Raw genomic sequence first — 27,287 nt, forward strand, 5'->3', positions numbered from 1 at the left:
TGAACGGGGACCAATCCGCCCGTTAAATTATGAACGGGTTAGATCGTGGTTGTGAAGCGTTAAATTATGAACGTGGATCAACTGGCCTGTTAAATTATGAACAGGGATCTCATGTATGTGGCAGTGGATACGTCCCTGTCAGCCCAGTACTGTGGTTTGTCTGATCAGATATTTATTATGTTAAGGGTCACTTGCTTTGAAACATCCTCTACGAAAATGATGAAGTTACGTATGTTCAAGTATGTTCAAGTATGCAGTATGTTTATGAAATTTTATGATGATGGCACGTCAGAGTATGTATGTACGTATGTTCAAAGTCATTATGCAAAATTCAAAGTTATTATGCAAAGTTCAAGCTATTATTCAAGTTCAAGTTTCAAAGTATGTATGTTCAAGTTTTAAGGTTATTATGAAAGTTTTAAATTTATTATGCAAGTTTCAAGTTTATTATGCAAGTTCAAGTTTGAAGTTATGTATGTTCTATTTTTAAGTTGCATGCGATTTTATTATGTAGTACTCGTTATTCCAGTTTATACGTGTTGAGTCTTTAGACTCACTAGACTTGATCGATGCAGGTGAGTATGTTGATGAGGAGACAGGAGGTGGCGACCAAGGGACAGGCTTGGACTGAGCGGAAGGCTAAACCCGAGGACCACTATGTTTATGTTTTATGAAAACTTTAAAATATTATGTTTTTATGTTGGTTGTGAGATAATTTGGAATAAGTACTTTGTTGGAAAATTTGAGTATGAGAGGTTGATTTTAAATATTATTATGTTGAATGATAAGTAACGACTGTATGAATTTTATGTTTAAGAAAATTTTTAATTTTTCCGCAAATTTTGAAGTAGTAAAAGTACGGTATGTTTCAAGGATACTTCCAGTTGAGCCACCACCGAGCCCACCTGACCCTGACCATCCCTAGACCACGTCCAGACCAAGCCTAGACCAACCCAGACCCTGGAGCCCAAGCACGAAGCTCTAAATCAGGAAAACTACCAGCGCACAATTGCTCTCTCACGGTTCCCTCTTCTTCCTCGAGCCAGCAGCGACCCAGCAGCACCAGACCCTAGCCTAGACCTTACCCATCTCCCTAGGACCCTGATGGACCACCTAGCCAGCCCCTAACCGAGCCACAGACCCTGGAACTCTCGGCCACCCCCTTGGACCTGCATGTGAAGAATCCCCTCACGCTAGGACTCTTCCAGCCCACCTAGCGTGAGCCCTAGCCACCCTAGGACCCAACCCAGCCCTCACACTGAGACCACCACTCCCCTGGACGAGACCTAGACGAGCCCCATCAACCCATGAAAAACAAACGAGCCACTTGAACCTTGGACAAGCCAACAAACTCACGGCCCTTCTTCCCTTTTGTCCCATGGCTTTCCAGCTTGGTTTTCCTTAAACAATTGTCATGTTTTGAGTATAATTTATTCATATTTAATCATCTACTGGCAGCATATCCATCGGATTCAAAACTTTTTTCAAAAAAACGTAAAAACGTTGTATAAATGTTCTACCGTAAAAATTATTGAATACCTATTTTTTTTATTCAAAAACAAATAAATAATGCATAATATGATTTGTATGATGTTTTAAAAGAGTTTAGAAACGTGCCTTTGCGTTTATAACGCTCGAATTTTCAATCGTCGGCGAGGAAGGACGAACGGGCGACGAAGAACACAAGCTTTTTATCCTCATATTTTTCGAAAATATGATGTTGTGTGTGAGGTGTATTTCGGCTGATTCAAGGGTGAGTTGTGGTGTTTTTAAAACCTAGGTAACTTATGTATAAATAAATTAACATGTTAATAGGCTTTGGTTTTGGGCTTGCAAGCTTAAGGTAATTGGGCCTACTTAAATAATTAAATTGAGCCCAATAAAATTTAATTAATTAAATAATAAAAGTTTATAAAATAAGTTTCCATAAAATAATATTTTTGATCTTTTAAAACCCACTGTTTGTCCAAAATCGGCTTCCCGGGAAAAAATAGAGCTCAACTCTTAAAAATAATTCGAACTCCAATATTTTTAAGAAAATTAAATAATTTTTAAATCATATTAGGAAGTCTTGCCATTAATTAAATAAAAATACAGATTCTTGTCTTGGTCGTCCCTGGTCTCCTTTCCCCTACCTATTATCGAATATTCGGGTAAAATCCTTAATTTCATGAAATCATATCTTTTTATAATTTAATTATGCAATAATGCATTTAATCATATAATAAATATCATGCAAGTATTTAAAAACAATTAAGCAATTAAAATAATTTTTCATGCATGTGGTTTACGTAGGTTGATTTTTCGGACGTTACAGGTTTGGTCCAACAGAGTCTAAGGAGGATGTCTAGGGGTCGGGTCAGGGCCAGGTACAGCCATGGGCCATGGTGGCTTGAGTAAGAGGGAAGCCGGAACTTTGGAGAAATAAGGGGCTAGGGTGCGATTGCGGCTGGCCTTGTGGCTAGGGGCTGGTACGCTGAGTTAGGCCAGGTCAGTGAGGGTCCAGTGAGGGTCAGGAGGGTCTGGGCTCGGTGGTGGCTCGAGTCGAAGAGTCCTTGTCTCGCGAAACTCCTAGGACCGCCGCGGCTCTTGTTCTCATGTGCAGGAGGTTGTGGCTTGGGCTAGGGGTGGGCTAGATGGGCTAGGCGTTGTCAGTAGGGTCCCTGGGAGGTCTAGTCAAGGAATGGCTCGAGGTGTCTCGGCCATGGTCCAAGAAAAACGCATGATGGTTCGAAGGGAATAGCTTGGGTTCAAATTATGGCTAGGAATAAGAAAAAGGGTCGATCCATGGTCCACAGGGGTAGGTTCATGGTTCACGAGGGTTGTTTAGGTAATAAAAGTGTATGTTGAAAATTTGGGAAGAAAATATTAAAATTTTAATTTATTCGGAATTAAAATGCTTTACAAATTCTTAATAAACAAATTAAATCAAAAAGCTCTAATTCAAGCTAAATAAAAATATCAAAAATTAAATTTAAGATTGATTATTTATTTGGGATGATCTAGAGTCAATGAAAATAAGAAAAAATTAAAATCGAGAATTTTAGAGTCCAAGAGCAAAACGGTCATTTTACACTTGGGTAGTACAAAAAGGGTTGGTAGAGTCCGAAGGATCATAACACAAGATAAACGATATAAAATGATGATTTTGATGAAAATATGATATTTTACGATTTATGGTAAAGCTGTGCAATTTTTACTGTTAAAAATGATATTTTTGGAAAGTCATGATATTTTATGCTTTAAAAAGAAAAAAATGAAAAAATATTTTGAGGGATGTGAATTGACGGTGATAAAAGGATAGAGGATATATGGGGGATCCGTTTTAAGAAGGAACGGTGAACTTAAAATTTTATGGGAATGTCGTGAGAGAAAAGGCCCCAGAGGGAGCCCAACGATCGTATTTCCATGGCGGCGCCTAGTTCCCGTCCCCTTGGGCAATGGGAGCTAGGACTGATCAGTCGACCAGAGGATAAAAGACTAGTCACTTTCAATGAGCAAACTTCACCCAAATTGATAAAGGATGTAAAGCTTTACGATTTATTATTTTACGATATATGATTTATTTATGCTTAAAAGTTATTTTAGATAAGAGTACGATTTTAATGCATGTGCTTGTATATATATTATTTGATATTCATGTTTAGAACGTGTTGAGTCATTAGACTCACTAGGTTTGAATGTTGCAGGTGATTATTATATTGAGGGAGGCGCTAACACTTGAGTGGATCGAGTACGACGGTACGCTCCCGATGAACATTTATTTCCACACTAGATGGATAGAAAAAGTTTAAAAGATTTTGTTAAGGATTTTATTAAGATTTTATGCTTATTTTGAATTTAATTTTGATCATGTTAAAGGTAGAAGTTGAATTTTGGTAATTGACGATTTTAGGGATTTTATGCACTTAAGGTTTAAATTGTTAAATGATCTTGATTTATGAAAATTTTATGTTATTTTAATGACTCAACACGTTCTAAATATGAATAAATATTAAATTTGTCGTTTCACCTAGAAGTGTCCTGAATGTTGTAATAAATGTTAAAATATTTATTTTTAAAGGTTATGGGATTCTATGATGGAAAATGATAAATGCTAAAAGATGTGTTGCATGTTTGGTTTAAAAGAAAAATGATATCTATGCATGTTTTTTTTATAAAATGATGGAAACGATGAAAATGTTTTAAATGAAGTGATTTAATTTTGACGGTAAGAAAATGGGGATTCGTGTGAGACAAAGCCCAGTAGAACCTGTTTACCGGACAAAGCCCCGTGGGAACCCAATACCAAATTTACATAGGCCAAGGCCCAGTAACGAAAAAGTGGTTGTTGGTGTCCCCACCAACTATAGGCCAAGGCACATAATAGAAAAGTAGTTATTGTTGTCTCGCCCCCTTATACCATGGTTATAACTGAGATTGATCAATCGATCGAAGGATGAAAGAATGTTCATAATTAATGAACGGATTTCACCCCAAAGGAAATGTATATGTATATGATGAAGGAAAAATATATGATGAAAGAAAATGTTTAAGTTTATGCATGTTTATGAGAAAGCTATTTTATTAAAAGTATTTTCACGGTTGCATTTGGATGTATACGTAATACTTGTTACTATGGTTAAAGTTCGCCGAGTCAATGGACTCCCTAGATGTGAATGATGCAGGTGAGGATATTTATGTTGAGACATGAGAGTTGGATGATTGAACTGGCTGGACTGATGGAGCACTAACCCGATAACCTTTGCTAGTTTTTCCGCAAATTTATGTTTTTACAGTACTTTAAAGATTTTCATGCCGTTTATGCGTTTGAGTGGTTTTTGAGAGGATTTATGACGTTCAGATGGTTTTGAAAAATGCTAGTTTTATGTTTAGTTGAAGTTTACGATTTTATGCTTTCCCACTGCACTTTTGGAGTTTTGAGTAAAATAGACGGTGAGTTATTTTAATGGTATAAAAAGTATGTGTGTGTGTGTGAGTGTGCATGTAATTATATATATATATATATATATGGTTCGGCCGAAGCATTAATTTTTTAAAAAAATTCTAATATATTTTAAAGAAAAACGAGTTAGAGACGTTTCAACTTCGAAAGATGAATATAAAGATAGTTAAGAGTTTTTTTGGACATGAAGAAGCATCTAATAAAGAAAGAAAATTGCTGGCATACTTTCTTTCTAGGGATGAATTAGAGTACGACTATCTATCTAAAATATTGTTGTTTTTTCGCAACACTTTTTTGCGTCTATTCTTGTAATCTCAAACAATTCTTATTTTCTTGTAGTATTGTGATTTGTAAAAATGACATTATATATGGTTTACACGACCGGTGTTATGTTGTTTTTTCTTTGGAAAGGTTTTTAGTCATGAAATAATCAATGTTCGTATGCGATCCATAGAAAAATATAACGCGGATAAAGGCTTTGAAATATTTTGCATGGACAAATCGGTGAAGGTTAGGAGCAATTCAAAGTGAAATCATTTATTTCTTTATGTTTTAATATAATGGTAGTTTAGTATTTTATATTTATTTTAATCATTTTTAGAGAGAAGTGCTTGAGCACTTAATGAAACTTGGGAAAAAATGGAGCGTTAAGAACAATGACTACGCCACCCTTTTTGCTTAGTCTGTAGAAATTTAATGAAGATTTATGTAAAAAATGTAGATACATCAATTTCCCACTTAATAATAGGTTTCTTGGGTTTATCCTATTTTTTAAAACAACCGAAATAAAACTTTTGAATTACAAACCTGATTCCTTCAGCTTGGAGACAACTATAGTTTATGTGGTTTTCACTGTAGCATGTTTATGTGATTTGTACGATGAATTTTAAACCATTACTATTTTTTGCATGAACAAGTTTTGGTTGGTTGCATCCATCACCTTTCAAATGTCTACATACCGAACAATGATGTGTTGAGAGAGAGTTTTGGTCATCAAGGTGAATAACATGATTGTGTCAGTTATGCATGCTTGTGGGTAGAATGTTTAGCCTATATATGACACAGATAAAATGTGGACATATGAAAGGACAATGAATATGGACACTTATCGAGCCTTTGTTGGTAAGAGTATTGATGCGATCCGGGAAAATTGAGTGTGATGAGTCGAGGCAATCCATCGGATCTGATAAAAATTTTGTTAAAGGAAAAATGAGCAATGCGATATATCTGTGGAGAAGATATATCTATGTAATACGACTTCAACTGTAACAAGCAAACAAGGAAATGAACTCATGAATGGACACCGGAGAGGTGTCCGACGTGGCCACTCCGATGGTTAAGTCAACATGTGAAGGATTAAGAAGAAAAACTGTATATGTGATGAATATATATGAATGTTCAAAGAACCAGAATCAGAATCATTCAAATGAAATACTTACATGCTATTTATAGAGGAAAATCCCATGATTACCTTGTTTTCAGTGCCTACTTGCTAATTAGGGTAAGGTGGCTGCCCCTGCCCTACATTTGATAACTTCCTAAAATAGTCGGGCTAGAGTCACACTCGCTGTCCCGATAATTTATGTTTGGAATCCATCAGAAAAATGATCAACTTGTAGCATCGGGGGCTTCATGTCTCCCAGAGATGGGATGAGGTGCCGGGGCCTCATGTCTCCCGGGCTTAGGAATAGAGTGTCGGGGCTTCGTGTCTCCCGGGCTTAGGAATAGAGTGCCGGGGCATCGTGTCTCCCGGGCTTAAATATAAGATGCTGAGGCCTTGTGTCTTCCAGACTTAAGAATATTTTGTCGTTTAGCATTCTCGGGTAGTAGGGCTGATGTCATGATGACGTCTTCAGATTCATATTCCGAGCATGCGATCAGTCTGACACGCCTCGATTTATGTGCACGTCCTTTCATCTGCCCATGCAATTTCCAAGATGCATCGTATCTTTCCGATTCACCTTTAGATTAACGGTTGAGATTATTTTCCCCTCACTTATATAAGACGATGAATCCCTCTCATTTACCACTTTTACAAATTCGAAATTTCTCCAAGTTCCACTCGCCTTCTCCGACGTGTGGCGCTCCTTCAATCCGGTTACTTCCGATCGACAAATCTTCACCCCACCAGCTTCGTAAGTTCCTCTTCATTTCTTTTTACAAATGTCGAACTCTACTTCTTCTACTTCTGGAGCGAATGCGCGAGGCTCGTCTAGCTACAAGTCCACCGTGATGCGCTCCAATTCCCCTTCTTCTCCTCCCCCACAACGCTTTTTTACTCAATCCTCTTCAAAACCCCATAGCAAAAAATCAAAACCCTTTTCTACTGGTCCTTCATGAGCTCTAAAAAAGGGCAAGGGAAAGGGAAAAGATTGGGCTTTTTCCCCTCCTCCAGCTGAGACCCTGGGAGCACCCAGGTTCGCCTCAATGAGCAGTACTTTGTGCTCGGGAGCTGATGAGGAGCTCAGAACTCTTGGCTCTATTCCTGCTTCTTTCCCAATCTTAATTCTCGGTCCTTCTGACAGGGCTGACAACCCTCCTCCTGGTTTCACCGCTTTCTTCTGAGACCAGGTTAGGAATGGTCTCCGCTTCCCCATTCCTTCTTTCTACATTGAGGCCAAGTTCTATGGTGTTCCAATTAATCAAATTCATCTCAATTCCTTCCAGATTATGGCCTCAAATATATCCTTTTCAAAATGCATGACCTTCTTGTCACCCCTCTCATTCTTCACTATTTCTTCGTTTGTCGTTTGCAAGATAATACCTTCTCCTTATCTGCCCGACTTAAATCCAGATTCCTTGATGACATCCCTTCTTCCCAGAAGGGATGTAAGGGATATTTTTTTTATATTCAACTCTCGGCTCCCCTTTCTTGTTTGACCGGCTTTCTCCCTTCTCTCCCTACACAACCCACTCTTTCCCGATCATATAAATTCAAGGAACCATACACCCGAAGCCAGGAGTTGGTAGAGGGTCAAAAATTGTCTTCTTCCACCCTCATTTCTGAGAAAAACTTAGTCACCTATGGGTTGAGTTCCTAGGCTGGAGATCTTACACACCAGGTAATTGATGAAGTAGCTGGCTTGGGCGCTCACCCTGGTAACTTTCCTACTCCGTCCTTTTTCCTTTTCTGTTTTTGTTCTTTATTATTCTGTAATCATATTGACAAATTTTCTTCTCCGTGCGCATATAATACAGAGATGCAAGAGGCATTTGCAAGGAAATGAGCGACTGAGAAGTCGGCCAAGTAGAAGAAGCTGGAAACTCAAAGGGCAGCTGCCGAGAAAAAGAAAAAGGCCGAGGAGGAGGCAGCCCAACTAAATGATTCTGTCCGAGTAGAGGCTCAAAAAGACATGGAGGCGACTCAGGAGAGCCTCCCAGAAAGAATCTAAAGATCACGTTCTTCTCGTGCAGAGGAAGAGAAATATTGTAATAAGCGCGGAACTGATTTTGTCCGAAAGCAACAAAGTAGGGGGCCAGGGCACCTCCCAAACAACTCCATTCACCCCTCCTCCTCAAAATCAATCAACCAATGAGACCCTTCAACCGCAGCTTCCTACCCGGGCGAATCTCTTCCTGGAGGGACCTACTTCGACGGGGATCCAGGGCCTCAAGCAGATGCTTCTTCCTGCTGAGGAAGCATATCTAAAGAACTCCTGTCCCACCACCAATTTTTTGAAGGCTCAAACCGGCTCCTATCCATAATTTTTTTTAATCTTCTCCTCTTCTTCTTCTCTCTTTTTTTTTTAACTTTTTTTCTTTGTATAGGATGTTCAAATGCTGGTACCAGCCTTTGAAGAGGTAGCTGCGGATTCCACCATCGCGAATAATTGAGCCCGGACATCCCAAGATCTTCATGAACAATTGGAAGGGGAATTGTGTCGGGCCCGATCAACCCATGAGGAAGAGATGGCCGGCCTCCATGTTGCTTTGGATAAGACCAATCAGCAACTCTCAGCGGCTCAGGAAAATCTGGCGAAGGCCAGAGATGATGTCAATGAGGGCTCTGTCCGGGAGGAGACCCTAAAGGGGACTATCTCGTTCTTAGAATCAAGGACCGAATCTTTGACTAACGAGGTAGATAGACAGATGTCCCAGGCAACAGCCACTGAGGATGCCCTGGCTGCTGCTAAGCACGATCAGGATAAGTGGCAAACCTCTCTCCTTCAGTCCCCAGATTTTAAGAAGGCTGTTGAAGATCGGGCCTATCCTCTCTTCAAGACTGGTTTCGATAAATTTCGATAGCAATTTGAATAAGTCGTGCTCATTCCAGAGGATAAGGAATATTCCTATCCTCTCTTCAAAACTGGTTTCGATAAATTTCGATAGCAATTTGAATAAGTCGTGCTCATTCTAGAGGATAGGGAAGATTTTCCCAGCTTCGAACGAGCCATAGCATTCCTTCCCAAGGATTCTGAAGAGGAGAAAGAGGACCCTGCAGAGGAAGAGCAGCCAGGGTCCAGTTCCATAGATTTAAAGTAGTAATCTAACTCTTTTTTCCACTTTTCTTGTAATCCTTGCCTTCGGGCTTTTATTAATGAAATACCCTCTTTTCTTTCAATTTGTTTGTTTCAATAAATTGGTAATACGTGTCATACATACTTGTCCTTAGAAATAATTAGATTCCACTATCTCATAAAGTACTTGTGAATGTCGAATATATGATATTTCTAAGTGTTGTAAAATAGCCGGTAATTTCAATAAGTAGTCGGGATGTTGAGCCCTGAGCCGTGTAGTAATCCCTGTACTTAGTAAATGCTTGAGGACATGATAAATAACTATGGTACGGAACCCCGGGCTGGGGAGTGTATCCCGGGACTTGGAATTGTCGAGGTTCGGAGCCCCGAGCTAGGTTACGGAGCCCTGGGCTTATTAAATAACCAAGGTACGGAGCCTTGGGCCGGGGAGCTGGTCCCGGGACTTGGAATGGTGGAGGTGCGGAGCCTCGAGCCAGGGTGCGGAGCCCTGGGCTTATTAAATAATTAGGGTATAGAGCCCTGGGCCAGGGAGCTGGTCCCGGGACTTGGAATGGTCGAGGTGCGGAGCCGCGAGTCAGGGTACGGATCCCTGGGCTTATTAAATAACCAGGATACGGAGCCCTAGGCTGGGGAGCTTGTCGCGGGACTTGTTGATTAACCGGGGCTTTGTACCCCCCCCCAGGTTCAGATAAAATATTTAATGCACTTTCTGAGAGGAAAAGGACTTCATTATATATTCAAATAATAATTACATCTTAAGTGTAGTACTTTTTAAAATAAAATACATTCCAGGGTCGCTTGAGAGAGCGTCCTTGAGTGTCCTTCAGATAAAAAGCTCTCGAGCTAACTCTCCGGATTATCTTAAAATGTCTTTCCCACCGAGCATCCAATTTAACAACATCCCTAGCTGGATTGAATTTTTTCATACCAGATCACCTACTTGAAAGTCTCAGATTCAGACTCTCTTGCTATATGATTTCATAACCCGACCTCGGTAAGCTTCCGTTCGAATCATAGCCCGCTCTCTCTTCTCCTCCACTATATCCAACTCCATTTCCTGGCTCTTATCATTGTCATTCGGGTAAGATTCTACCCAGGTAGAAGATTTCCCAATCTCAACCAGAAGAACTGCTTCAGAACCATACACCAAATTGGATGGAGTTTCTTGAGTAGGTGCTCGGGGTGTAGTCCTGTATGCCCAGAGAACACTCGGTAACTCTTCCACCCAGTATTTTCCTTTTCCATGTAGCTTAGTTTTCAAAGCTTGCACGATAATTATGTTTACAACCTCTGTTTGACCATTTGATTGAGGGTAAGCAACAGAAGTGAAAGACTAAGTGATCTTCATTTCTTGGCACCAGGACGTGATCTCTTTTCCCTGAAACTGGCTTCCATTATCTGAAATTAGTCCCCTGAGAACTCCAAACCGGCATACAATGTTCTTCCACAGAAACTTCAAAACTTCATTCTCAGTAATCCTTGCCAGGGGCTCGGCTTCTACCCGTTTTTAAAAATAGTCGACGGCCACCAAAAGAAATTTCTTTGAGCCCGGACAATTGGAAAGGGACGACAATATCCATCCCCCACTGATCAAAGGGACAATTTGCCCAGATAGGCTTCATTGGAGTGGCCGGGATGTGCTGAAAACTAGAGTGGTGCTGACATCCTTCACATATTCGGACCATTCGAGAAGAATCCTCATTTAAAGTGGGCCACCAGAACCCAGCCAACATGGATTTCTGGGCTAACGAATTTCCTCCCAGATGTTCCCCACAACATCCATCGTGTATCTCTCAGAGGACATACTCTACTTCTTCCACATCCAGAAACTTTAACAGAGGTCCCTGGTATGATCTCCTGTACAAAATATTATTTAAGAGAACAAACTTGGAAGCATGTTTCTGACTTTCTGAGCCCGGGCTCGATCATCAGGCAGTTGGCCCTGAGTCATGAACTCGATGAGAGGTGTCATCCATGAGTTTTTTTGCACGGGTAGCGGCTCTTCCATAGTAGAAAGAACGAACCGGGTGAAAAATAGTATCTCTCGGGTTCTAACTTTTGTTAGAGAGGCAGCTATTTTGGCTAAGGTATCTGCTTCACTGTTCTACTCTCGAGGGATCTGTTCAATGCTCCAATCCAAGAAGATTTTGCTTGAGCCAAAATAAGCCCCAAATTTTTGAGCATCTTTTCATCCTTAGCTTCATATGCTCCCTTTATCTGCAGAGTTACTAGTTGTGAATCATAATAAAGAATGATATGGGAAGCTCTTGCTTCCCTTGTAGCATGCATACCAGCCAGAACAGCTTCATATTTCGCTTCATTATTGGTCACCCGGGAGTCAATTCTCAAGGCCAATTTAATCTTTTCTCCTGGGGGATATTACCACTACTCCCACTCCGCATCCAGAGAGATTAGACGCCCCATACAAAAATACTCTCCATACTTCCTCCTCATTAGGCTGAACTATCTCAAATAAGAAATCTGTCAGGACCTGCGCTTTGATGGCAGCTTGGAGCCTATACTCGATGTCATATTCTCCCAACTCAATTTTCCATTTTACCATCCTCCCGGAAACCTCAGAGTGAGTCATGATTCTCCCGAGAGGACTGTTGGTGAGCATAGTAATCGGATGAGATAGAAAATAAGGTCGTATTTTCGAGCAGTCGGGTCATGGATAGGGCTATCTTCTCTACTTCATTTTATATGAGCTCGGCTCCTCTGAGAGCGTGGTTGACATAATATACATGCTTCTGATCATAACCTTATTTCCGTATAAGCACTGAGCTGACAGCATATTCTGTGGTAGATAAGTAAACAAACAACTTTTCCCCAGACTCGGGCTTCACCAGGATAGGAAGTTCGGCCAAATGGCTCTTTAGATCTCTGAATGTCTGTTCACATTTATCATCCAACCAAACTTTTGTGCCTTCCTGAGGATCTGAAAGAAATGATAGCTCCTATGTGCAGACCGAGTGATGAATCGGGATAGAGCATCAATTCTCCCGGTTAGCTTTTAAAACCTCTCGGATGGACCGAGGGGATGACATGTCTAAAACGGACTTTACTTTCTCGGATTTAACCTCAATCCCTCGATTAGTAACTAATAAGCCCAGAAATTTACCACTCTTTACCCCAAAGATGCATTTGGCAGGATTGAGCTTAATCCCATAACGCCTGAGAGTGGCAAATATTTCTTCCAGATCAACAATAAAACAAGTAGCCTCCCACGACTTACCAAGTATATCATCCACATAAAATTCAATGTTTCTCCCAAACTGTTTCTCAAATACTCTGTTCATCAGACGCTGGTATGTAGCCAAGGAATTCTTTAGCCAAAAGGCATGACAACATAGCAAAAGGTGTCTCTTGAGGTAATGAAGCTGGCTTTGTCTTGATCACTCTTGGCCAGGGGGATTTGATGGTATCCCTGGTAAGCATCCATGAAAATGAGCAGTTCATATCCAAAATTGGAATCCACCAACTAACCGATCCTGGGCAAAGGATAATGGTCTTTGGGGCAAGCTTTATTCATATATCTAAAATCCACACACCTCCTCTACTTCCCGGCAGCCTTTGGAACCAATACAACATTCGAGAGCCAGGTAGGGGTTTACAAGGAAACCGTGAGGGTTGCATCATAGAGCTACGCACAGGCTGTTTCCTCCTTCAGCTGGCTTGTGCGCTGGTCCAGGGGTCTAGGCTGGTCTGGGCTTGGTCTGGGCGTGGTCCAGGGGTAGTCAGGGTCGGCTGGGCTCGGGGGTGGCTCGGCTGGAGGTGACCTAGGAGGACTAGGAGTCTTCTAGCGTGAGTTCAAGGGGAGTGCGGAATTGGGTCAAGTTCAGTAGGCTTTCTGAGCGGGTTAGGTCATGTTTTCGGGCTGGGCTTGCACAGTAGGGTCCCTAGATGAATTGGATAGGTTTTGGCTCAAGGTGGCTCGGGCGTGGCTCGAATAAATTGGGAGATGGCTCGGGTGGTTCGATAATGTGTCAAAAACGAGATTTTAATAACAAAAAACGAAATTATGGGTCCACGGGGTGGCTCATGACTTGGAAGGGTAGAATAAATCTTAAAAATGTTATGTTTAAAATTTGGGATCAAAATAATGAGTTTTGGGTTTATCGGGAATTTAATCGCCGCACGAAACGCTAATTAACGAGTTATTTGAAACGCCTAGTTTTAGGCTTTATAAAATTATGAAAAATTATGTTTAAGCTTAAATAATTATTAAAAGTCTAAGTTTGTAATTTAGGAATTTTATATTGAAGTTTGGGATTCTTCGAGATTAAAACACCGTCAAAACAATTAATTAAAGATAAATGAAAAAGTCTAAGTTTTATGCCAAATAAAATTATGGAAAAATTAATTTAGATTTAAATAATTATTTGGGACATATTAGAGTCATGAAATCAAGGAAAAAGTCGAAAACGTAAAATGTCGAGCCCAAGGGTAAAACGGTCTTTTTACACCTAAAAATTAGTAAACGTCATGGCAGTGCCCTAAATGCTGTTTTTATGATATTATGATATTTTTTAACTGCTTATGATGTATCCATGATTAAATTATGATTTTTAAAATGTCTATTTGATTTTTAAGATTTATGAAAGACATTTATAATACATGTTGCATGCTTGGTTTCAAAATGAAAAAATGCAAATATTATTCACGATTTTTCTAAAGTGATGTGAATGAAAAATGTTGAAGGAAGTGAAGTGGTTGTGACTAATTCGTTAATGATGGCGATGTCGTGAGGGTGATGGTCCCAGTGGGAGCCCGACGATCGTGTTTCCATTATTGCGAATATGAAGTTATGAGGATATGAGGTTTGAGGTAAGAATGGAAATGTCGTGAGGGGAGAAGGCCCCAGAGGGAGCCCATTTATGGGAGAAGGCCCTAGAGAGAGCCCCGACGATTGTATTTCTATTCGATCATGATAGGCCAATGCTCAGTTGACCGGTGAGAGTGTCGCTGATGTCCCCGCCACCCAGTACTGTGGTTATATGTAGATGGATCCATCGATTTTCATGTCATGTTGAGGAAAGTCACAATTAACGATCTTAATTCAACAAAGGAAAAAAAAAAGGGAAATGTTCATGATTATGTTTAAGGTTTTATGTCATGTCATGTTAAGGAAAAGGAAATTCATGTTTGCATGTCATGAAAATGGTTATGTTTAAAGTTTTATGCATCATGAAAATGTTTACGAAAATGTTTATGTTTATGCATCTTCATGAAAACGATATTTTAAGTACAAGTATTTTTCACCGTTATAAGTTGACTGTATTACGTATTACTCGTTATAATGATTATGGTGTGTTGAGTCTTTAGACTCACTAGGTGTGATGGATGCAGATGAGTTTGAGGGAGGACTTGACGGGTGATTTGACTGGACTGAAGGCGCACACAACCCGAGGACCAGCGCTTCTACTTTTTCCGCATTATGACTTTTGACTCATGCTTTATGATTAAAGATTTTTAATATTATTTATTTATGCATTTGAGAGATTTTTGAGAGGTTTAGTATGAGCTATTCTTTTCAAATTATTGCTTTTTAGGTTTGGTAAAATATGCTACGATTTCATTTTATCACTATTGCACTTGGTTTTTAAAATGCTAGTTGGTTAATGTTTAATTTTAAAGGGTATATTTTCATGTGAGAAAGGTACATGGCCGAAAATTGAGTGTTAAAAAAAAATTTCTAGTACTTTTAAAGCAATGAAGAGGACAGGACGTTTCATGATTGCCGAGTTGTCCAGGTGGCGATCTTGGCCTTTTAATGGGTGGATTATATCCCGAGACAGCAGTCGGGACATAATCTCTTTTCAGCGTCCGACAGTCCTATGTGTTATGAAAGCCCACTTTATGAAGGGTACAGTATCCCTTCTTCTCGGGCCTAGTAAATTGTTGAAAAGGAGGGGCGTGTCCCTGCTACACTCTTGGACTTCCCGATCCCGAGCAATTTTCAGGGGCACATGATGAGAAAAATGCTCGGGGTGACCCTTTCTCTGTCATCTGTCCTCGGGTTTAGACACCCAGTCACCCTTCTCTCTCCTCGAAGCCTCCATCTTCTGCTTCTGCGGCTCCTCCATATTGATGTGCTTTTCCGCCCGGGCCGATAGATCTTCGAAATTCTCGGGTGCTTTCTTGGTTATCAATCGAAAAAGCTCCCCTTCCCGTAGGCCGTGAGTAAATGCATCAAGTTTTGTCTCGGGAGCACAAGAGGGGACATCCAGAGCAACTCGATTAAACCTCCGGATATAAGCCGTCAAAATTTCTTCTGGGATTTGCTTCACTTCAAAAAGATTGAAGGTAGTTTTCTTGTATTTCTTGCTGCTACTTAAGTGATGCAAGAATACCTTTTTGAAGTCTTCGAAAGATTGTATACTCTGAGGGGCCAGTCCCTCAAACCATCCCTGGGCTGAGTCAACCAAAGTGGTTAGGAACATTTTGCACATAATATTGTCATCATAACAGTGCAGCATGGCCATGTTTTCAAACCGGGCCAGATTTTCCTCAAGGTCAGTACTGCCATCATAGTCTTTGATTTTGGCAGATTTGAAAAGTCCAGGCAGAGGTTCCCGGACAATGGCATCCACAAAAGGGTATCCTTTAGTGATTATCCGAGCATGATTCTGACTTTCCATTTGTCCCTCTAGAGTCCTCATCTTCTCCCTCAATTCTTCCAACTCCTCGGACACAGTAGAAGACATAGAACTGGCACTAGACTCCCTCTCCTCCATCCTCACTTCCTCCACCCTCACCTCCTGCTCTCGCTCCTGCTCCCCTTCAGGCTGTGTAGCATGATAAGAAGGGGCCCTTCTTGCTACGGAATTTTTCTACTGCATCGGATATAATGCGAGCCAAATCCTCCGGAGAAAAAGTAAAAACAGGTGGAGGTCCTGTAGGCAAAGGACAACCTTGTTCAGAGATAACTGCAATACCCAAGAACCCGGGAATTTTCTTGATTTGTCCTTCTTGTAGGAGCCATATCTATGTCTTGAGCTCAATTTCCCATAGACGATGCCAATGATGTGATCCGGGCGAATTGGGTGAGCTGAGTCGGGGAAATCCACCGGATTTGATAAGAGTTTTGTTAAGAGAAAAATGAGCAAGGGGATATATCTTGTGGAGAAGATATATCTCTGTAATATGGCTTCAAATTTAACCTGCAAACAAGGAAATGAACTCGTAAATGGGCGCCAGAGGGGTGTCCGACGTGGCCACTCTGATGCTTAAGTCAACAGGTAAAAGATGAAGAAGAAAAACTGTATATGTGATGAATATACATGGATGTTCAAAGAACCAGAATCATAATCCTTCAAATGAAATACATACATGCTATTTATAGGAGGAAATCTCATGATTACCTTATTTCCAGTGTCCAATTGCTAATTAGGGTAAGGTGGCATCCCATACCCTACCTCTGATAACTTCTCTGACACTCCAAACCCCTGTAGTTCCGACAATAATGATTGTCAAGTATAATGTAACGCCCCGAAAATTTAAAGGTCCACGCGAACCACAAGCATGCAATTATTAAATTCTCTTGTATTTTGATTAAATATTTTAATTGCATAAATTAATTATGTTGTGCATATTTACATGTTTAAAATATATTTTTTCTACATTGTTGCATTAAAATGTATTTTTAAAGGTTATTCGAGTTGCGATCGAGTAACAGAGACCGAGGACTGAAAAATAGAAAATATTTTTATTAAATGATTGTTTTTGATTTTTTAAAATAAAGGGTGATGCTTTTTATTATTTTTGAAAATAAGGAGTTTCGAGGTGATTTTATACGCCGGGACGTAATTTTATCGGTGTGAGCTTTTCAATAAAAATGCGAGCTTTTTGGCAACCCAACTAATAAATTCACAAATTTATTTAAACAAAAACCTTAATAATATTTTATTAAATTCTAATTAAGACTAGTGGGCTTAATTTAGTGGCTTAATAGGCCTAAGCCTAGTTAATAGTTTAATTAGTATTTAAAAAGGTTAAAACCCTTTCCCCACCCACACTACACACGGCCACACACTTTTAAACAACTCAAACTCTCCCCATCCCCCCTTATACACGATACACACACACAAAATAATTTGAAGAAAAGTTCAAAAGTTGCAAAGGGTTTCAAGCTATCGTCTTCTCTCCGCCGTTCTTCGATTTGTCAACTGTAATAATCGTGCGTTAAATACGCAAAGGCACGCCATACATCTCTTTTTCTCATCTATCACATCGTATTATCGTTTTAAATATCGTGTGCATGAAAAGCATGAATTTCTTATGATTATTTTTGTAATATTACACATACATGTAATAAATTCATGAATTTTGATCCAAAATTATGTTAAGCATGTGTGAATGGGCTGCCATGATTAGGTAAGGTTTATGGGTTGTTATATGAATAAATTGTATTAAAAACAGGACAAAATTTAAGGGAAACAAGCTGGACAACCGTGGGTTTATTTCAGAACAAGAACCGTAGGTGTGTTGGCTTGTAAGCGGTCTTGAGGCTTGGTTGCCATGCATGGTCATTTGGGGCTCGTCCAGGTATTGAGTAGGGTGCGTATGAGACACGGTTAGGTCCTAGGAAGGGCCCTAGCAGGGCTAGAACTCGGGCAGCAGGGCTGGAGGAGAGTCCTAGGTTGATAGGACTCTTCCCGTAGCTTGTTCCTGTTTGGCCGAGAGCTTGCAGAGGGAAGCTTTAGAGAGGGCTGGGCTAGGTGGTCTGGATGGTGGCCAAGGACGGTCCAGAGAGGGGTAGGAATGGCTGAGCTAGGTGGTGGCTGGGTAGAAGCCTCCACTGCAAGGTGATAGCAGCAACGTATGGGAGGAAGGCGCGCAGCTTGTTCTTGTTTCAAGGGTTTCGTTGCTTGGGTTCAGGGGCTGGGCTAGGCTTATGCTGGGTCTGGGCATGGTCCAGGGTCGGTGAGGGACCGAGGTGATCGCTGGTTAAGAGGCTAGAGGAGTCCTAGGGTGGCTAGGAGTCTTGTAGCGTGAGTGGCAACCTTATGTGTAGCTTCTGTTCACTTCGGGTGGTTCATGCGTGAGTTAGTGGCTGGGCTAGGCTTGGTAGGGGCTGGACGTGGTCCAGGGATGGTCAGGGTCAGGTGGGCTCGGTGGTGGCTCGGCTGGAGGTGTCCTAAGTTGGCTAGGAGTCCTAGAAGCACATGGAGTCTCACGCACACACACATAAAGATTTTGGGTCGACTTTCAGCAAGTTTTTGAGCGGGTTAGGGTCATGTTATTTGGCCTGAGATTGGTCAGTAGGGTCCCTAGATGGGTTGGCTAGGTTTTGGCTCAAGGTGGCTGGGGCGTGGCTCGAGTAAATTAGGAGATGGTTCGGTGCATTCGATTAAGGGTCGAAAACAAAAATTTAAAAAGGAAAAAATTGATCAATGGGTCCACGGGGGTGGCTCATGACCTTGGAAGGGTAGAATAAATCTTTAAAATGTTATGTTAGAAATTTGGGATCAAAATAACGAGTTTTGGATTTATTCGGGATTTAATCGCCGCACGAAACACTAATTAACATGTTAATTGAAACGCCTAGTTTTAAGCTTTATAAAATTATGAAAAATTAGGTTTAAGCTCAAATAATTATTATAAGTCTAAATTTTTAATTTGGGATTTTATATTAAGGTTTGTTTAATTCGGGATTAAAATGCATTAATATGTTATATTTAAATAATATATTAAAAATCATCGATTTAAGCCAAATAAAAATAAGAAAAAATTCATGGAAGTTTAAATAATTATTTGAGACATTTTAGAGTCAAGAAATCAAGAAAAAAAGTCAAAAACGTAAATTGTCAAGTCCACGGGTAAAACGGTCTTTTTACACCAAAAATTAGTAAATGGCATGGCAGTGCCCTAAATGCTATTTTATGATATTATGACTATTTTTGAATGTTTATTAAATGTTCATGATTAAATTATGATTTTTAAATGTCTAAGAGATTTTTATGATTTAAGGAAGACATGTTGCATGCTTGGTTTCAAAAACAAAATGTTATGTTATGCATGATTTTTATAAAGTGATGAGAATGTAAATGTTGAAGGAAGTGAAGTGATTGTGACTAATTCGTTAATGTTGGCGACGTCGTGAGGGTTATGGTCCCAGTGGGAGCCCGACGATCGTGTTTCCATCATTACGAAAATTTGGTAACGGTTTTGTGGTAACGGTAAGAATGGGGATATCGTGAGGGAAAAAGGCCCCAGAGGGAGCCCATTTATGGGGAAAGGCCCTAGAGGGAGCCCCGACGATCGTATTTCTATTCGAAAAATGATAGACCAGGGCCCAGTTGACCAGTGAGAGTGTTGCCGGTATCCCCCACCGCCCAGTACTGTGGTTACATGTAGATGGATCCATCGATTTATGATCATGATCAGGAAAGTCACAATTAACGATCTGAATTCAACAAAGAAAAAAGAAAAGGAAAAGGAAAAATGTTTATGATCATGAAAAATGTTTTATGTCATGTCATGTTGAGGAAAATGAAAAATGTTAAGGTTTATGAAATGCATGTCATGAAAATGTTTATGCTTAAGTTTATGCATCTTCATGAAAATGATATTTTAAGTACAAGTATTTTTCACTGTTATATGTTGACTGTATTACGTATTATTCGTTATTAAGATTATGGTGTGTTGAGTCTTTAAACTCACTAGGTGTGATGGAAGCAGGTGAGGTTGAGGGAGGTCTTGACGGATGATTTGACTGGACTAATGGCGCACACAACCCGAGGACCAGCGCTTCTATTTTTCCGCATTTACGTTTATGATTAATGATTTAAGCTAAAGATTTTTAGACTATTTATTTATGCTTTTGAGAGATTTTTGAGAGGTTTAGTATGGGCTATTCTTTTCAAACTATTGCTTTTTAGGTTGGTACAACAGTTGACGATTTCATTTTATGGCTATTGCACTTGATTTTTAAAATGATAGATGGTTGGTATTTTATTTTAAAAGGGTAAAATATTTTATTTTCATGTGGAAAATGTATATGGCCGAAAATTGAATGTTAAAAAAAAAATTATAGTACTTTTAAAGCAATAAAAAGGGACAAGACGTTTCATATAAGGTAGCCCATACTGATGCACTCAAGCGCAGTGTTTTTTCCGAGGTAATCTGGGTAGAATGTCTCTCGAAAATTTGGATGAGAGCCCGGGCTTTTGATAACCCGGGGAGAAGATGTCTCGGTCATTCACCTGACCGGCTTCTGATGAACTCTTCCTGCAGATCTACCCTGATTTGGGTTATCCATATAATATCCCAGTTCATCCATGACCCGAGATCTAATTGGGGTATCAATTATATTATCTGATGAAAGGAGTTGCTAAAAAACAAGCTTGAATAGTTTATGTTCTAAGGTTATGCTTTTGGGTAACTAAGATATGTAGTTTTTTTATGTTAATGCCTAATTAAGTAAGTATAAAATTTGATGACAGTTTTTTATGCGTTCGTATTTAAAATATTGTGTCTTGATGCAAGTATTGTTTGGACATCGTGTTCTCGCACCCAAGACACAGCGGAAGTTTAAAATTTTTGTTCTTGGACGTCGTGTGTTTAGAGAAATTCATAGGACGTTTAGAATTATACCTTTGCGTTCTAAACACTAGACTCCAAACTATTCCGATGCTTAGGCGGATATAGCTCTTTTTGTAAATCTCTACGAACGACTCTTCTCCTTTGATCGCCTAATTAGGTCCACGATCAAAGACTGTCTTCCTCGCTTGGTTTGCACTAGAAAATCCAAACGATTTGTGCGTTGAAATTGTAATATCCGAATTTCCAAAATCCGGAGGCGGTGCAGCTGCGGCGGCATGGCAGGGGAAGGAACACAAAAGTGACCGAAAATTTTCCTTGATATTTTGCAAGTGGCCATGTGTTTTCTTGATGGAAGATTATTGAAAGTTAATCAATAATTATGTGAAGCTTAATTAAGCCATTAATCCCAAAAAGCTTGAATGAATTTATTTGAATCTTATTCTTCAATTCAACATGGCCGTACCATTTTCTTATAAATTTATGAGGTGGCCCAGAGCTTCAATGGGAGGGAGGAGGTTTTTGTGTAAAAAAAAAATAATGGTATTCAATTATGAGTGCGAGTGTTGTATATATAGATGTTGACTCCTAATCCCAATAGGAGTCCCTCTCCCACAAAGACTCTAATAATTTCATTATATTAAAACTCTGATATAATTAATATATAATGTATTTATTAACTTTTAATAATACATGATATAATAATACCATATACACATATTTTATATCTCCATATAAAATATATATGTACATTAATTAAATTAAATAACAATTATTTAATTTATAAATTAACTCCTTTGTTAATTTAATTCTAGACTCATCTAGAACATATATGAGAATTTGTGCATGTTAGTAGTCACTACTACTAGCATAATCATTTAATTAGTAAATTACAAATTCACAAAAAAATGATTTCGAACTCATTATAACCCCGATCGATGATCGAATGCCGATGTACCACGAATACAAATCTTGTTCATATAATGAAAATCGATAATTTTGATGAAAATTTCGAAGATAAAAATTTTCATTTACCAAATTATGAAATTACCATATATGACAGCTACCATATTTGGTAGTTGTCAGTTTTAGTAGCCGTGGATTCACATCTCCATGTGATTCAAAATAACATTTATTCTCGTTCAGGCTTACCCTAGCTAGCCCCATTCTTTTCATCAACATCTTGATCAAGAATGTCATAACTCATTTCTGATTGCTCTCATCGGATCATGGTAAGAGCGTCTAGTAGCATTCCCCCATGATCCCCTAGTTATCACTGATAGTGCCTGCAAGAACCTTAGTCATGGTTAGGGTATAGTACGGTCCCTTCAACACATATATCACAATCGAATCTGCAACCATTGGTATGTCGAGAGTTGCATATGAATTCGATAACAATGTGATTTATCTTTGAGTTCTAATAGTGGCATGGTATGTGAAACTAGGAAAACACCTTTCCCTAAAGCGCACTTCTTGCTCTGGCCAGAGACTCCTTGCACTATTAACTCATCAGATCACATAGGATATCTTCACCTGTAAGCGAACGGTGAATCGCGGACTACAATTCATTTGCTCCTACGTATTTTGAAACTACACCCAACTTCGCCAACTGATGACCCTCGATTGAGTCGATAAACGGATCAAAGTGCATGCTAGTACGTATACCCCCTACATTGCCTCGGGTCAAAGGACTAATGATGTACAACCATAATTGCGGACTATTTCACTCGATAAATGAGAACCACTTGGACAGTCCGAGAGAGGGTTGTTCAGTACATCATCATATGGTCACCCATCTGTGTGAATGTACATCTCCATGCCCTTGCAAATGAAACATGGCGTTTACGTCACATACGCTAGTCTTGAGCTCGAGCGACATTTATCTTTGTTTTAGACGGCTGATTCGACTAAGAACCTGTTTAGAATATACGGTACTTTTCTTAATGAGTTTCATGATCTTACGTTGCGACGCAGACCTCATGATACCTTTTGTATATTCAAAAACTTTGTCTATGCAGTTTGCATGGGTATACAGATAAAGTATAATACCCTAATCGAATAAAATCCTAAAATATTATTAAAATAAATATTGTTTTACATTAGAGTCACAAGTTGGCTTGCTAGGCACCTACTCTAACAATCTCTCACTTGCCATATAGCCAACTACCCATAGATCTTAGACTCATTGCTTCGCGATGCTTCTCAAACAATGGTCCTGGCAGGGGCTTCATCAGTGGATCAGCTACGTTATTTGTGGAGACGACTCTCTTTACCAAAATGTCTCCTCTTCCCACAATCTCCCGGATTATATGGAACTTCCTCAGTATATATTTGGATCGCTAATGAGACCTCGGTTCCTTCGCTTGCGCAACGGCACCAGTGTTGTCACAGTAGACCGGGACTGGATCAACTGTTTGAGGAATGACACCCAACTCTTGGATGAAATTCCTAATCCAAACACCCTCCTTTGCAGCAGCCGATGCTGCTATGTATTCGGCCTCAGTGGTTTGAATCCGTTGTGGTGTCTTTCTTGGAACTCTTCCAAGACACAGAACCACCATTGAGCTTGAATACAAATTCAGATGTCGATTTCGAATCATCCACAACTTATTAGAAGCTAGAATCAGTGTAGCCTTCCAATTTTAGTTCTCTACTCCCGTATACCAAGAACAAATTCTTAGTTCTTTTCAAGTACTTATTAATGTCCTTCACTGTTTTCCAATGTAGTGGTCCGAAATTCGACTGATATCTGCTTGTGACACTCAGTGCATATACAACATCAGGTCGAGTAGATATCATACCGTACATAATACAGCATATCGTAGATGCATATGGAATGTGGCTCATGATTTCTATCTCTTCATCAGTCTTAGGGCACATAAATTTGGATAGATTCACACCATGAGATATTTTGAGATATCATGTCTTGGACTCCTCCATAGAGAATCTCCTTAATATGGTATCGATATATGTGGATTGGTTGAGCCCTAGCATCCTCTTTGATCTATCCCTATAGATCTGTATTCCTAATACACATGATGCTTTCACCCATGTCCTTCACGGAGAATGTGACAGCTAACCATACTTTAGTTGATTGCAACATCCCTACATCATTCTCAATGAGTAGTATGTCATTAATATAAAGTACTAGGAATGTCACTGCACTCCCACTAACCTTCTTGTATACACAAGGTTCCTCAGAATTTTTGACAAAATCAAACTCTTTGATAGTGTTGTCAAATCTGAGGTTCCAGCTCCTTGATGCATGTTTGAGTCCATAAATGGATCTCTGAAGTCTGCATACTTTATGCTCACTTCCTACTGATGTGAATTTTTCAGGTTGAGACATGTAAATCTCTTCCTTAATATCTCCATTAAGGAACGCTGTTTTCACGTCCATCTGCCATATTTCATAGTCATACCATGCTGATATGACTAGCAGTATCCTAATGGACTTGAATATTGCGACTGGAGAAAAGGTTTCCTCATATTCAATATCTTTCCTTTGAGTATATACTTTTGTTACCAGTCTAGCTTTGGAGGTCACCACCTTCCCATCCGCTCCAAGTTTTCTTTTGTAAATTCATTTGCATCCAATGGGAAAAATTCCCTCAGGTGGATCTACTAAAGACCATACTTGGTTAGTCCATCTCAGACTGCATGGCTTCAAGCCATTTAGATGAATCGGCATTATACAATGCTTCCTTGAAATTTTGTGGATCACATCCAGTAATGGGCTCATCTTGGCCCTCTTCAAGAAGCGGGCTCAACCTATTAGGTGGCCTTGAGATCCTTTCGGATCTTCTAAGAGCTTGTGTTTCTTTGATTGACTAGTTGGGGTGTGGGTTATGCTATTTGTATAGTAAGTGGTTCTCAAATCTCATCGAGTACTATCATCCCGCCTTTTCTATCCAATATAAACTCCTTCTCTAAGAAGGTGACATTCCTTGAGACAAGTACATTTGTTTCACTGAGATAATAGAAGTAATATCCAACAGAGTTATTTGGATATCCCACAAAGTAACAAAAATTGGCTCTACTCTCCAATTTGTCTCTCACTGCATGCTTCACGTTAGCAGGGCATCCCCATATTCTTATATAAGAATATTTGGGCGGTTTTCCCATTCATATCTCATATGGAATTTTATCCACTGCCTTTGTAAGGACTTGATTCAACAACCTTGCCGTTGTTTCAAGCGCATATCCCCAAAAGATGGCGGCAACTCAGTGAATCACATAATAGATCGGACCATGTCTATCAATGTCCGATTACGACGTTCTGACACACCATTCAACTGGGATATGGCAGGTGGAGTCCACTGTGAGATAATCACATTCTCTTTAAGGTAGTCTTGAAACTCAGTACTCAAATATTCTCCACCTCGATCTGCTCGTAGTGTTCTAATACTCTTTCATAACTGATTCTCTACTTCTGCTCTGAATTCTTTGAACTTTTCAAGGTTTCAGACTTGTTTTTCATTAAATACACGTACCCAAACCTCGAATGGTCATCGGCAAAGGTAATGAAGTAGGAATGATCAAATCTCGTGCTAACACATAGCGGGCCAAACATGCCCTCTCCAACTAGCTTGTCTCTAGAGAGTTTATGTCTGACGAGTCAAACATGCCCTCTCCAACTAGCTTGTGCATCCTTCTTTGGGAAATATTTTCTAGCCTAACGTGCCACAAAGGTGCTTGGTTTAGACTATCTTGTTTTCTTTTGTTTTTTGTTGAAATCGTGTTTACTTGGACATTCACTTATAATTGCCAAAACATTTCTGTCCCAGATAATTTCTTATGTCCAGGCTTCTTACAGTGCAAACATGTTCTGACTTATCGGGCTTTGTCAAATTTCAGGCCCACCACCTTCTCAATAGACCCGATAATACATACACCGTGCTCATGGGTGAGAGCCCCATCTTGCATGCGTACAGTCATGAGCTTTTTGAAAGTGGTGTGCATCATTATACGAGTTTTATGCACATGCAAATCTTGTATGGTAATTCGAATGTCAGCAACATTCAACATTTCCTTAAACTGTCTTTACAGTTTATTTGAAATATAAGTGAGCATATTATACTTTAGCTTGCATACTATGGTCCCACCATCTTGCACGCTTTGTCAGTTCAGCAAGACTGACATTAGTGTGTATGCTATTTTTTTCGAATTTAGAACAATTTTTCCAGCCAATCTTGAAAATTAGAGTTCGGTTAGCTTGTTTTAATGATAGAAATGAATTACGTAACGAAATCGTAAATATACTGATATGAAAACAGAATAAACCTTACTGACTATTTTAAAATATTTCGTAAGACGTAAAATATGGACTTTTGTTTTTACGAATTTCCTCCCACTATTTTGACGTTCTCACCACCCTCTGATGAAAAACGGGAAATCCAATTTTCTTAGTGAGTACGCAAGGCCCACTTGCGAAATTATGATCCCGAATAATATCAGTCAATCATAACTTCCAAAAGGTAGAGCTCAATTGCAACTCCTTGTAAATCTTACGTAATTTTGCTTCACGTTTGAGGAGGGTTCAATAATATGATCCCATTTCTCTTCACATGTCGAGCCCGGGCCATCAATGTTGAACCTTAATAGACGATAGCCATGAGATCTCCCAATAATATGAGATAAAGTCATGGGAATTCCACGTAGTTCACATCAAATATGTCAGTGGAAGTCACAGCTTTCCGGCGTCCAATCCTCCCCAATAATATGAGCCAGACACTGACCGCGGACAGTGTTCATCATGCAACCACCGTTGATGAAAGGCGAGGAATTATTAAACTTTCTTTTAATTATCCTTTTAATGGGCTTAATTTAAATTTTGGATCTCATCCAAAATGAGGTATTTTAATTTTATAAATTTGTCTCATCATTAATTTTAAAACTCGTGCCATGATTGTTTGTATGATTGACGGATTCATGCAACTCTTGTTATCATATTAATAATAACGCACATAATATTATTTATAATATATCACACACATCATAAATAATAAAAGTTGATCGATAACCGAGAGCTAATTGATCCGTACGAGCCAATACGGATCCATGTCCATAACACAGGAAAACGCAGGGATGCAAATGCAATATTACATAGCTTCCAATATTTTACCTATTTTCGATATTCAAAACTCATTTCAAGGATCGAGCCCACCATCTTCAAATCTTGATCTCCCACTAATTCTAATATTTATATTAAATATCAATGGCACATTGGGATACAAATTTAGGGGGTGGGAACAGACCATAAACCAGGTCCACTTTTAATTATCAAATAATCAGAAATTACAACACGTAAAATATCATAA

At 39.5% G+C, this 27,287-nt stretch overlaps 2 protein-coding genes across 2 annotated transcripts; both read right to left on the reverse strand.

Annotated features, from left to right (window-relative positions):
- Positions 1-12,185: 12,185 nt before the first annotated feature.
- Positions 12,186-12,722, reverse strand: LOC142538726 (uncharacterized). Its single transcript, XM_075644024.1, has 2 exons — positions 12,489-12,722; positions 12,186-12,380 (listed from the first exon to the last, which is right to left on the reverse strand). Exons 1-2 carry the CDS (start codon positions 12,720-12,722, stop codon positions 12,186-12,188), a joined length of 429 nt encoding a protein of 142 aa, XP_075500139.1.
- Positions 12,723-15,428: 2,706 nt separating this feature from the next.
- Positions 15,429-16,160, reverse strand: LOC142538727 (uncharacterized). Its single transcript, XM_075644025.1, has one exon. The coding sequence runs from the start codon at positions 16,158-16,160 to the stop codon at positions 15,429-15,431; it is 732 nt and encodes a 243-aa protein (XP_075500140.1).
- Positions 16,161-27,287: the final 11,127 nt, after the last annotated feature.

The sequence above is a fragment of the Primulina tabacum genome, chromosome 3, assembly GCF_025594145.1.
Source record: "Primulina tabacum isolate GXHZ01 chromosome 3, ASM2559414v2, whole genome shotgun sequence".
NCBI lineage: Eukaryota > Viridiplantae > Streptophyta > Magnoliopsida > Lamiales > Gesneriaceae > Primulina > Primulina tabacum.